At 34.8% G+C, this 11616-nt stretch overlaps 2 protein-coding genes and 1 long non-coding RNA gene across 3 annotated transcripts in view; 1 reads left to right on the top strand and 2 right to left on the bottom strand.

The window, feature by feature from the left end:
• tesmin (testis expressed metallothionein like protein) overlaps positions 1-3968 on the bottom strand; it is a 5713-nt gene extending 1745 nt beyond the window's left edge. The window contains exons 1-11 of the mRNA XM_016441055.1: positions 3697-3968; positions 2864-3233; positions 2632-2730; positions 2468-2542; positions 1919-2096; positions 1401-1510; positions 1035-1105; positions 862-921; positions 600-702; positions 373-510; positions 178-296 (exon numbers count right to left, since the gene is read on the bottom strand). Of these exons, the coding sequence (XP_016296541.1) occupies positions 178-296; positions 373-510; positions 600-702; positions 862-921; positions 1035-1105; positions 1401-1510; positions 1919-2096; positions 2468-2542; positions 2632-2730; positions 2864-3214 (1304 nt within the window). The 5' untranslated portion in view covers positions 3215-3233; positions 3697-3968. The remainder of the gene's footprint in view (positions 1-177; positions 297-372; positions 511-599; positions 703-861; positions 922-1034; positions 1106-1400; positions 1511-1918; positions 2097-2467; positions 2543-2631; positions 2731-2863; positions 3234-3696) is intronic.
• Positions 3969-4037: 69 nt separating this feature from the next.
• Positions 4038-6549, top strand: LOC107654126 (C-factor). Its single transcript, XM_016441054.1, has 6 exons — positions 4038-4274; positions 4397-4448; positions 5475-5662; positions 5767-5922; positions 5995-6105; positions 6182-6549. Exons 1-6 carry the CDS (start codon positions 4128-4130, stop codon positions 6293-6295), a joined length of 768 nt encoding a protein of 255 aa, XP_016296540.1. The 5' UTR covers positions 4038-4127; the 3' UTR covers positions 6296-6549.
• Positions 6550-6555: 6 nt separating this feature from the next.
• The window catches only part of LOC107654129 (uncharacterized), a 6285-nt gene continuing 1224 nt past the window's right edge, over positions 6556-11616 (bottom strand). The window contains exons 3-6 of the long non-coding RNA XR_001630304.1: positions 10895-10939; positions 9172-9248; positions 8873-8944; positions 6556-6834 (exon numbers count right to left, since the gene is read on the bottom strand). This is a non-coding gene — a long non-coding RNA (uncharacterized LOC107654129). The remainder of the gene's footprint in view (positions 6835-8872; positions 8945-9171; positions 9249-10894; positions 10940-11616) is intronic.

The raw sequence follows: 11616 nt of genomic DNA on the forward strand, positions 1-11616 counted from the left end.
TATATATATATATACGCAAGTATGCATATAATTTGCAAGTTTTTGACAAGACAAGCCAACAGTTCCTAGTGTTTTGATTTTAATTTTATTTTGAAATTAAATGAAAAAAAAAAAACACTGAAAACATTATTTTATTTTGTATTTACATGATTAGTATTACAATGGCATTACATGTACCTGGTCGGGTAGTAGATGCTGGAGTCAGGCCTGTCCCACTCAGAGCTCTTCTTCGAAGGACTTTCCTCATAGTTTCGGCAGCCCACACACTTACAGGTGGACGTGCACATGATTTTGGCCTGTGTGGAATTGCAGTGTAAAGTGGCTCCAAATAAATACACTATTGTAAATATACTACTTATCAGGTCAGCTTACCTCATAACACTCGCAGTAGTTCTTCAGGCAGCCTGAACGCTTGCAGTTGCAGCCCTTTGTGTGACATCCCTTCACATTCCCCTGTTTCCTACTGCCAATCTTAGGCCGAAAAGCCCCTGGATTCCTGTCCAGACAGGCCTAAAGGAAGTGTAGAATATAAGAAGTGGCATCTAATCAAAGAGACCATTTAAGCTGGTTTATTTTGAGGTTTCTGTCATGTGGTTAACCTTTATAGCCTGGGATCTCTCCAAGTTATGTTCAGTATTATTGTAGCAGTTTAAGCATTTGCAGTTGTTGCAGGCATCTCCGTTCGCAAAACATTCACAATAACTGCCAAAGAAATTATTTGGTAAGAGCAGTTATTTTTGTACAGAGGCATCAGTCATCATGACCTAAGCAAATAAATTTGTTGGGTAATGCAACCATGACTCAGTAGAGGTTACATCTGAACAAATGAAAGGCTTAAAAAAAAAACATGAAAATACCTACAGTTTCAGACACTGAGATTTTGTGCAGTTGCAGGGTCGTTTAGATTTTTCCCACTTCACACTAATAAACAAAGAATAGTTATACCATAATTTAAACTGTTTTACAAAAAGTACTGGTCAGTTGTCAAGAATAAACATGAGAGGCATGAGGTTTTATAGCAATGGTACTCGTACCGTCTACGTCCTTTGGTCTGTCCTTCCTCTTCCTGTTCTACAATCTGAGTAGGGCAAAGTGCCTGATGAAGCTAAAAAAAAATTTTTTATTTATTAATTTAAAACTATTTTTAACTTCAGGTCCTTCCACAACATTTCAACAGGTTTGGGGTGGTTGAATGAATTGTGTGCTTGGGCGTTGTTGTCTTCCTGCATGACACACTTTCTCTTGAGATTGACAGTCAGGTCACAAAAGGCAAACATTTCCCCATGAGATTTACTGATTATGTAAGTATAGGCCTATATATATTTATCTGCTATATGATACATGCTAACCATTTACTCCCATGTTTCAAACTGACTGATGCAGTTTCCCAGCAAAACTACCTGTGAAGCATAAGGTCCTGGCGCGAGGTTGAATGTGACACCTGCAGATGTCTTGTGGGTCTGAGGCAGTCCAGTGGACGCGATCTTCTCCGAATGTCCGGCATCTGATGCTGGACAGGACATTCAAATACTTCAACAGTACATTCAACTACTAACCTCATAGTAGATATTATAATATGTTTATAAATGTAATAATACATTCATAATTTCCATTTATTTTTAACAACAGTAAATGCATTTCATTTTACATGCAAAAAGGATTATTTATATGGAAGACTGAAAAGCACAGCAACAAAATAAGGCCTGTTCAACTCTAAGGAGCATGGAAAGCATGGAAAATGGCCACGAAACACTAAATTATCATGGTTTTGGCACCAAAAAACCTTAATGAGCATTATACAGTAACCTCAGGGGAAAAAAATAAATGATGAAAAATGCATGAATAAAAAATGCATTAAATGAACTAAAAGGTCTACATTTTGTAATCGTTCAAGTGTATTCAAGTATAATCGTTTCACCTTTTCCAGTGGGTGAGTAGTCCTCAGTAGAGCAGCTCTGCTCAGATGGCTTTGGCAGAGACACTGTGTTGAGATCCATCATCAGAGAGTGAGGAATCTGATCGGGGCTGCAATGGTTCAGCACGACGACCTGCCCTCCACCGGTCACATCACACACAACCTGCACTGGCTGTAACATCTCAGAGAAGATGGCCTATTTCATCAATTTTGAAATGGCTTCATTTTTATTCATCTCAAATCTGGCACAATCAGCTCCTGACACTCTGAATAATTTCTGACTAGTGGCATCAAATGAAAATGCAAATATAATTTTAAAAACAGGTCTTTTATTGTTTGGATGAATCAAGGATCTATCGTCCATTAATCAATTGGTAATAGTCTTTTTTCTTTTCTTTTGAAAACCACATATAAATGACAAATATTTTATTATAATACTAGATGTTTGAACCGTGACTGATTTTTTTTGTTTTTAGCCTTTTTTGTTTCTTTTTTGAGAAAATAATGAGAATTATGACATTTGTTTGTTTGTGGCAATAATATATGTGATACCTGACAAATATTGGACGTCTCATCTGGAAGCTTCTGGTCATGAGACGGCACAAGAAGAGCATGAGGCTGATTTCTCTGAAGAAAAATATATACAAAGAATCCATTAAGTCCCTTTGAACCAAGCTTCACATACATGACACAAACATCTTCAGACTGCACATTACATCCTGATGTCTGAATCCTTGATCTGTAGAATACCCCTCCAGACTGTAAACATCTGCACCATCAGAGCTGATACTGGTGACAGCTCGACAGATCTCTCCCTATGAGAGAGAATTCAGCAAAGTTTTACTTATTTAATGAGTTAAGGACATAACATGTTTGCTTTATGTGTTCGGTTCTGACTCGTAATTTCAGATTTCACATAGAAAATACTTTCAATTTGTTCACACTCACTGATGACATGCCATAATGAAAAGCCTCCTGGGATGGCCAGGAGCTGTACGGTTGGCCTAGTACATGCTGATAATGGCTAGACTGAGCCAGTAAGTATTCAGGATAGGACGCTAAACTGAAGTGGGCTACTGGAGGCAAAGGATCGCATGTTAGCTGTGGAAGAATCCTGTAAGTGGTGTAGTCGTCCTCCCGCAGGGATTCTTCCATCCTGGAGTATCCCGGTACTGAATGCATCCCATGACTGATGAGATTTGCCATTCTAGAACTTTCATGGGTGTGGTGTAAAGGAACAAGAGACCCTTCAGATAAGTCTCTTTTGTAGCTGTACTCTTGGTCCTCCAACTCATTCATTCTCCTACTCTAGATGGCGCTGGAATCACGAAGGCATATAAGAAAACAGAATGTTAATCTAGATGCTGTAAAAAAAAATGTTATAAAAGTTGCCATTTTAATTTTAGTAATTCTGTGCTTTTGTCGTTCTTATAAATCTTTGATTGTAAGATTTCTATTTGATTTCAATTACAATTATTATTATTATTAAAAACAACACTGGTCCCGACTATGTAATGGAAAGTTGTATAGTGAGTATACATTTTTCTAACGTTATACTCTTCAGTAAAGTATTCCATTCTTAATATATTTATTTTGTGTTGAGCTAAAAAATGTCTATAATAATCTAAATATAGAATATAAATAGATAACCAAATATTTAAATAAGATGTTTAGTTTACCAACTTTGAGGTGAACTGGTTTTGCTAGCGATTTAGCTAATCATACGTCCACCTCAAGATATCAGTCAAGTATCATTTCTGTAGACATTATGATATACTTACCAGATACCTAAGTGCGTAATGGATATTCTGAACGCTTAAATTAACAAAATTAACTTATCTAAAATTGTATAAGTGTTTTGGATATGTTTTTCGACGTTTCAGATACTGTGGAAACGCGCGAATTTAACGGGATTTGAGCTCACGCGCATGAACACCGCGAGAGGGCGCGTGCAACTATATTTCACATAATTATGTTTTATTTGTGTAAATTCGCTTTGTAAATAATATATTAAGATGATTTAACGACGCACTTTCACACAACCATTACAAAAGGAAGAAAATTTAGCAGCGTCACCTTCCCCTTTAATTTTTAATGCATTAGCTAATGTTTGGAGGTTGGACGCTTATGAAACCAACCCCGCCTCCAGCTGGACTTTTAGTTGTGAAATACTTTAAGAGAGCGCGCTTGGAGTGCTCCCCACGTCTTGAAGATGAAGATCAACTTCTCAAAGTGTCACTCGGTGCTCATCACGGGGGCAAGCAGAGGTCTCGGACTGCAAATGGTCCGACAGCTGCTCTATTCGCCGAACAGACCCCCAAAGATCATAGCAACCGCGCGGAATCCAGCCGCTGCACAGGTAGGCCATTACAGTGCACCATAGCGTCTGTGCCTGTTTTTTTTACAGTCTATGGTCTGTGCACAATAAACATATCTGGACAAGTGGCTTAACGAGTGATTATGGTTTGCTGTCATTGTCAGGAACTGCAAGAACTCGCCAAATCGCATTCAAACGTTCATGTTTTGCCTCTAGGTGAGTTACATTGTCACGTGACTAACACGGAGACGCTTAACAAAATATATAATAATTATTAAGCGAATTAAATTATTCAATATTCCACTTCTGCATCATCAAGACGATTTGTGTATAGAATTCTGTTTGTGTTTAGTTCACCGACTATTTCCTTTGTCTGTTTGAAAATTTCAGTACTTTATATTTGTTTCAATGATTTATGTATAAAAAGTATAAAAAACATAAACTGTGTATGTATTAAACTGTATTATTATTTAACAATGTATTTTAAATACCACCCAACCTCCACAATAATGCATAAATAAATCATATAAAAATTTTACTAGTGAATCTTATATATGTCCAGTAGGTGGAGACAAAGGACAAAGAAATGTGATTCTTATTGACATTGACAAATGTTTAATTTCCACTTTAAACTTCCCTGTCAGATTTTATATAATAAAGTCCAAATTATATTTATGTCGTTGTTATCTGTAGGATTCAAACATTTCTGGAAATCATGAGAAAAAAATAAAATAAAATAAATAAATATATATATATATATATATGTATCTATTTTAAATGAGAATTTTTATATATTTTCATTTTTTATGTTCATTTTGATATGTGCATTTTAGTTTTTTTTTTTGTCATTTAGTGATGCCATTTACTTTTTTTGCAAGCTTTTTTATTTTTATTTTTTTTTTACGGTCAAGTTTAAATCTGAATTTATTAATTTAAGCCACTTTCCATATAGTTGGTTAATTCCAAACTTTATTTCAGTTACTTAAAATGATTTGTAATCGTTTTAGTTCATAACACCGGCCCTAAGTAATAGAAAGTTGCATAGTGAACAGTTTTCTAGTTATGCTCTTCTGTAAAATATTTCATTGTTTTTTTTATATTTATTTTGTAGAAAAATAAACTAGATAAATAAACCATTGAGATGTTTGATTTGAAAACAAATTGGTCTTTTGAGTTGCTTTTTTTAATCCACCAGAACCAGATCGAATGGATTCAAAAATCAGTCTGTCTTTATTATTTCAGATGTGACCAGCGACAGCAGTGTGGATGCAGCAGTGCAGTCAGTGGATTCCATTGTGGGCACTAATGGTTTGAACTGCTTAATTAATAATGCGGCGATTAACATGACGTCTGAACTGGACACGGTCACTCGAGATGCCATGATGAAAACCTATGAGAGTAACACAGTGGCTCCTCTTTTTGTGACCAAGGTAATATGACTGGATTAATTACCATCCAAAGGCGACTATAATCTTTCTTAACGGTATTTAATTTTCAGTATTTATTTATTTGAATACCCCATGATCTTTTTCAGGCTTTCCTGCCGTTGTTGAGAAGGGCGGCAGCTGAAGGCAGTGACATGGGAATCCAGAGAGCCGCGGTGATCAATGTGTCATCCGTCCTGGGATCTGTGCAGCTCAACTGGGGCGAGGGTGCGAGCTACAAGAGTTATGCATACAGGGCATCTAAGGTAAAACACCTGTTTAGTTGCTTTGTGGGAAAAATTATGAACTTCTATATACTTAGATTTTTAACATTCTAGAGCGCCTTGAATATGGTTACAAGGTGTTTGGCTATGGATCTGGAAGCTGAGAAGATCTTATGCGTCGCCCTTCACCCTGGTTGGGTGCGCACTGATATGGGCGGACCAACGGTGAGTCTAAATGTATTGTTTTTTATTCGTTGTCTTGATAAAAATGGCGTTTTAACCCATTTTCTTGCATTTAAAGGCACCTTTGAGCCCAGAGGAGAGCATATCATCAGTGTTGTCTGTCATTTCTGGATTAACGGAGAAACATCATGGTGGATATGTGGACTACACTGGGAAAAGCTTACCCTGGTGATTTCCATATTGTGTGTCACTGTCCGAGTGCCAGATGACCGCTGAGAAGCTATGACCAGAGAAACAGCCTGCAGCTTAATTATTAATTATAAACAGCTTAATTATTCATGTTTCCTACTGACCAAGAAGTAAAATAGTGAAGTAACCTTAGGTCTTTGGAGAATTGAATTATGAAAGGTTACAGGGGTGTGTTTATACTTTGTCATGGTTCTTGCCTTTTCTATAAATATTAAATAAAAGATAATAAGACAGACAGTAAGGTGAGTCGAATGCCATTTATGAGTTTTATTTTTTGAATCCATCTCCACACCAGCCGTCAAGTGATTCTGACAGATTAAAGTTGCGTGGTGATATTGAGAGTTTAGCGTGTCGAGAACAGTGCGGTGGAGAAGACGCTGAACGTCAATACAGCCTCTGAGAGCGAGTTCAGCCGGGTGCGGTGGAGGTCACGGTGTGTCAGTGCTGGATTCGGTCAAAATTAGGCTTGACTTATTTCCTCTGACGTGAGAGAGGAAGGCAGACTGTCGAGAGCTCCGATTTCTGCAGGGTGAAGTACGTAGAAATGTGAAAATTAGAACAACTCACTTTCTTGCAGTCAAATTAAGCTCTTATTTGCCTAAAACCTACAGAGATGGTTATTCAGAATTGCACGGTATATACATTACTTATCTTTTATGTGTCCGTTTATTCATATTTTGATGGTTTCGGTTACTAGTAGAAGTCAGAGTTGAATTCTAAATGTATTAATTTAACTTTGCTTTGGAATTTGAAATGAATTGGTCAAGGCTAACAGGACACATTTGTATTTAAGCTGGAATGACTGGATTGAATGGTTAACAGTAACACAGCAGATGAATTTCAATAGGCCAACACAACAACAAAAAATGACCGAAAACTGAAAACATCTTTGGTGTTTCCTTCGTTATTTGAAGTTTTTTTTTGTGTGTGTGGTTTTTTTTTTGTTCATTTTTTGTTTCTGAAAAAAAAAATACAAAATACAGTAAAAAACAAAACAAAACAAAAAACTGTAGTATTGCCAAATATTACAATTTAAAATAAAAAAAAATAAAAATTACTCAGGTAAAAATAAAATAATTTTATTTAATATTTCAGAATAAAAATAAAATGAATAAAAATTTCAATAAAATCAAAAGGGGCTGATATATATATATATTAGTCTCTTTTGATTAATATAATGCATCCTTGCTGAATAAAAGTATTTATTTAAAAATTTTCGACTATAATTTAATACTATATACTGTATATATAGTATTCAATTATAGTAGTACTATATACTTATATAGTATTAAATTATATAGTACTATATACTACTAAAATGTAATACTATATATATATTTATATACTATACTAACTATACTCCCAGCAATTTTAAGTTGATATATCTTTATTTTAGTTTCATAGATCTGATAAAAAAATCTCTAATCAAATAACAACTGCACTTACCTTTTAATTTGAGATATGAAAGAAAGTCTATAATAGTGTGGACAATATCCTCATCTGCTATCCTCAGAGCGGCTAAAAAGCAGAAACAAGATTTTATAGGGTCATTCTCAGTTATTATTTTACTTCCGAAGCCTTGCCACAACATCTGTGAAAGTACACTAACGATAAATGAATAGTGTAATCAACTTCCTAGCCTTTAGAGAGTCTAATAAACCATACAGAACAATGATATTATTGAACACAAATCCGTTTTGGGTTTTCACACTGATGAGTCCCTACGGGCGGTGCATGTTTCTTACCTGTCTTGAAATGGGCATTTCTCTCTTGCCTGCCAGTCCGTGCTTGTCGCTAAGGCCCCTGTGGCTGTCTATGGCATCTGATCACAAAGCAAAACCACACATAATCACATGATCATTTGAACAGCCTGCTGAGCACCACGCCGTCAGACCCTGACGCCCCAGCTGATATTCATAGACCTGCCTGTGGCACACATGTTCCTAATGCGACACGTCATTTTTTCCGAGGAATATCTTTTTGGGTTGGGTTTCTGTTTTTTGGGACAGATTGAGTAGAGCAACCTGCAGGAATTGAGTCATGGAATTGCTTTTTTGTTGCAATGCAAAGCACACGCTCACACCCTTGTGAAAAAGAAGTGAAACAAAACAAAACAAAAAACTGTAGTATTGCCAAATATTACAATTTAAAATAAAAAAAAATAAAAATTACTCAGGTAAAAATAAAATAATTTTATTTAATATTTCAGAATAAAAATAAAATGAATAAAAATTTCAATAAAATCAAAAGGGGCTGATATATATATATATTAGTCTCTTTTGATTAATATAATGCATCCTTGCTGAATAAAAGTATTTATTTAAAAATTTTCGACTATAATTTAATACTATATACTGTATATATAGTATTCAATTATAGTAGTACTATATACTTATATAGTATTAAATTATATAGTACTATATACTACTAAAATGTAATACTATATATATATTTATATACTATACTAACTATACTCCCAGCAATTTTAAGTTGATATATCTTTATTTTAGTTTCATAGATCTGATAAAAAAATCTCTAATCAAATAACAACTGCACTTACCTTTTAATTTGAGATATGAAAGAAAGTCTATAATAGTGTGGACAATATCCTCATCTGCTATCCTCAGAGCGGCTAAAAAGCAGAAACAAGATTTTATAGGGTCATTCTCAGTTATTATTTTACTTCCGAAGCCTTGCCACAACATCTGTGAAAGTACACTAACGATAAATGAATAGTGTAATCAACTTCCTAGCCTTTAGAGAGTCTAATAAACCATACAGAACAATGATATTATTGAACACAAATCCGTTTTGGGTTTTCACACTGATGAGTCCCTACGGGCGGTGCATGTTTCTTACCTGTCTTGAAATGGGCATTTCTCTCTTGCCTGCCAGTCCGTGCTTGTCGCTAAGGCCCCTGTGGCTGTCTATGGCATCTGATCACAAAGCAAAACCACACATAATCACATGATCATTTGAACAGCCTGCTGAGCACCACGCCGTCAGACCCTGACGCCCCAGCTGATATTCATAGACCTGCCTGTGGCACACATGTTCCTAATGCGACACGTCATTTTTTCCGAGGAATATCTTTTTGGGTTGGGTTTCTGTTTTTTGGGACAGATTGAGTAGAGCAACCTGCAGGAATTGAGTCATGGAATTGCTTTTTTGTTGCAATGCAAAGCACACGCTCACACCCTTGTGAAAAAGAAGTGTACTTTTAGTGTACTTCAAATCTTAGAAGTATATTTTTTGAAATCTGTATTTGCAGATGATATTACAAAAATTAAAGAAAGCCCTCTTTCATGACTATATGAACACACTTAAGTACTTTTAAAAAATTGCACTGCATTGTAATATAAGTTGTACCTTAAAGTACATGTTTTAATAATCTTTTGTCGTGCTTTAAAGAAAGTTGACAAGCAGCACATGTGAAATACTTGATTATAATTTCATTTAAAGTTCATTTATTTTAAATGTACTAAATATACTTACAAATATATTTAAATACATGACATACAAGTTTCAATAGAAGTTGCATTAAAGTATATTTTAATAACCAGAAATGCTTGTCATTACATTCGAAACTACACTTCAAACATATTTCAAAGATGTTCTTAAATCCTACTTAAGTGGGTCAAAAAACAACTAAATACATTTAATTTAAATGTAAACTGTAATGCATTCAGTTGTGAAAAATATGCAATTAAGTGTCCAAAACCTTGCAGTTGAGTATATTATTTCAATAACTAATCATTTTAAAAGTATTCTAAAGTGTACTCCTTTTTCACAAAGAGTCCTTTTGCACCCAAAGCAAAAAAGAGCAGTTTGATGGCAAAAACAACAGAAAAAGCTCACAGCAAGGTACAGAGGGTAAAGCGAAAGACATAATAGACTATTTAATGCAAGGAAACCTATTCAGAAAGAAACCTGCTGCTAAATGGGTTAGTACTAATTGAATTTAAGACTATGTATGGCAGTATTTAGAAAGTTCATGAAGAATACTTCATGCATTTGCACACAGAATATGCTGCTAAATGATGCCCTCAAACAGCAATGATTGATCTTTCCAGTTCAGGTGAAAAGATCTTTCTTTGATTCGTGCCGAATGGAAACTTCACCAGCAATGCAAAACAGCACAAAGAGCGAAATGCCACAGAGCAATTCCTCCTCTGACTTCAATAACCTGCAGGTGCTATCTTACATTGACCAAGCAGATCTTCTCTCCCCCTTGCACTGGGAGTATCCTTAATCTGTATAAGGTGATCAATACGACCTGAAACACAGGGAGCTTACGTAACTGACCTACACAGATGAGTTTAACATCAGTGCACCCCAACACATTTCATCAAAGAGAGCGAACAGACAGTACAGCAAACTAAAGAGTCCAAGGTTTAAAAAGCAGACCTGTGAGCTCAAAGCAAAAGTGAAGGAAAATAAATGAAGAAAAAACGTATGCGTCAAAACAGTTACATAAATCATAGGCAACTGTTTTTGAATAAACAGCTATGGGGAAAGATAGAGTGTGATATTATTGGAGAAGACAGAAAAAAGTCTACAAAAGATGTAATGGGGAACTCACGAGGACCGAGGAGCTGTTGAGGGTCCATCCTCTCTTCTCCTTGGCCTGTTTTATAGAATATGTGGTATATAAATGTAGAAGGTTCAATAAATATATACTGTAACAAATCCTTGTACATTTACAGTTAAAAACTGTTAGCTGTGGTTGCCAGACATTCACTGTAAAAATGATGTTTCAGGTATTACAGGATGACAGGTGCCTTTATATTTTAGAACTGATAACTGTATATTTCATTAAGTGATGAAATGTTAATATACCAGTCTTGAACTAACAAAAACTGAAATGTTTTTTTTTACCATAAATTATAAAGTAATTCATAGTTTTTATTTGCAAAAAAAAAAAAAAACATCAATTTGATTTACTGTAAAATTAAGTATAATGCAATGTTAAACTATTCATAGTTGTAACACATTGTTACTGTAGCATTTATAGAGTTACAAAAATTACAAACATTTTTAATGTAGTGATGACCAGGGCTAGTTGTCACAAGCCTCATATCTCAGTCATTTTTTATGATTTTGAACCATATCGGTTCTTAATATAATTAGAACTCAAATTACAATATAATAATAATAACAAAAAGTTTTCTTTAGCAATAGTTTTGTATAATGGTTCAAAATCCTAATATATAATATCCTAGGCCTATATCTTTACATATATATATATATATATATATATATATATATATATTATGATGACGTTTTGTGGGCGGAGCCTCTCTT

The sequence above is a fragment of the Sinocyclocheilus anshuiensis genome, unplaced genomic scaffold, assembly GCF_001515605.1.
Source record: "Sinocyclocheilus anshuiensis isolate Anshui unplaced genomic scaffold, SAMN03320099.WGS_v1.1 scaffold115, whole genome shotgun sequence".
NCBI lineage: Eukaryota > Metazoa > Chordata > Actinopteri > Cypriniformes > Cyprinidae > Sinocyclocheilus > Sinocyclocheilus anshuiensis.

What these genes read in the sequence shown, in the direction of transcription:
- LOC107654126 (XM_016441054.1), top strand. Translation starts at nt 4,128, where the DNA reads ATGAAGATCAACTTCTCAAAGTGTCACTCGGTGCTCATCACGGGGGCA. An exon ending in CGTTCATGTTTTGCCTCTAG is followed by an intron (nt 4,449 to 5,474) that starts GTGAGTTACATT and finishes TTATTATTTCAG; the next exon opens with ATGTGACCAGCGACAGCAGT. An exon ending in CTGATATGGGCGGACCAACG is followed by an intron (nt 6,106 to 6,181) that starts GTGAGTCTAAAT and finishes TTGCATTTAAAG; the next exon opens with GCACCTTTGAGCCCAGAGGA.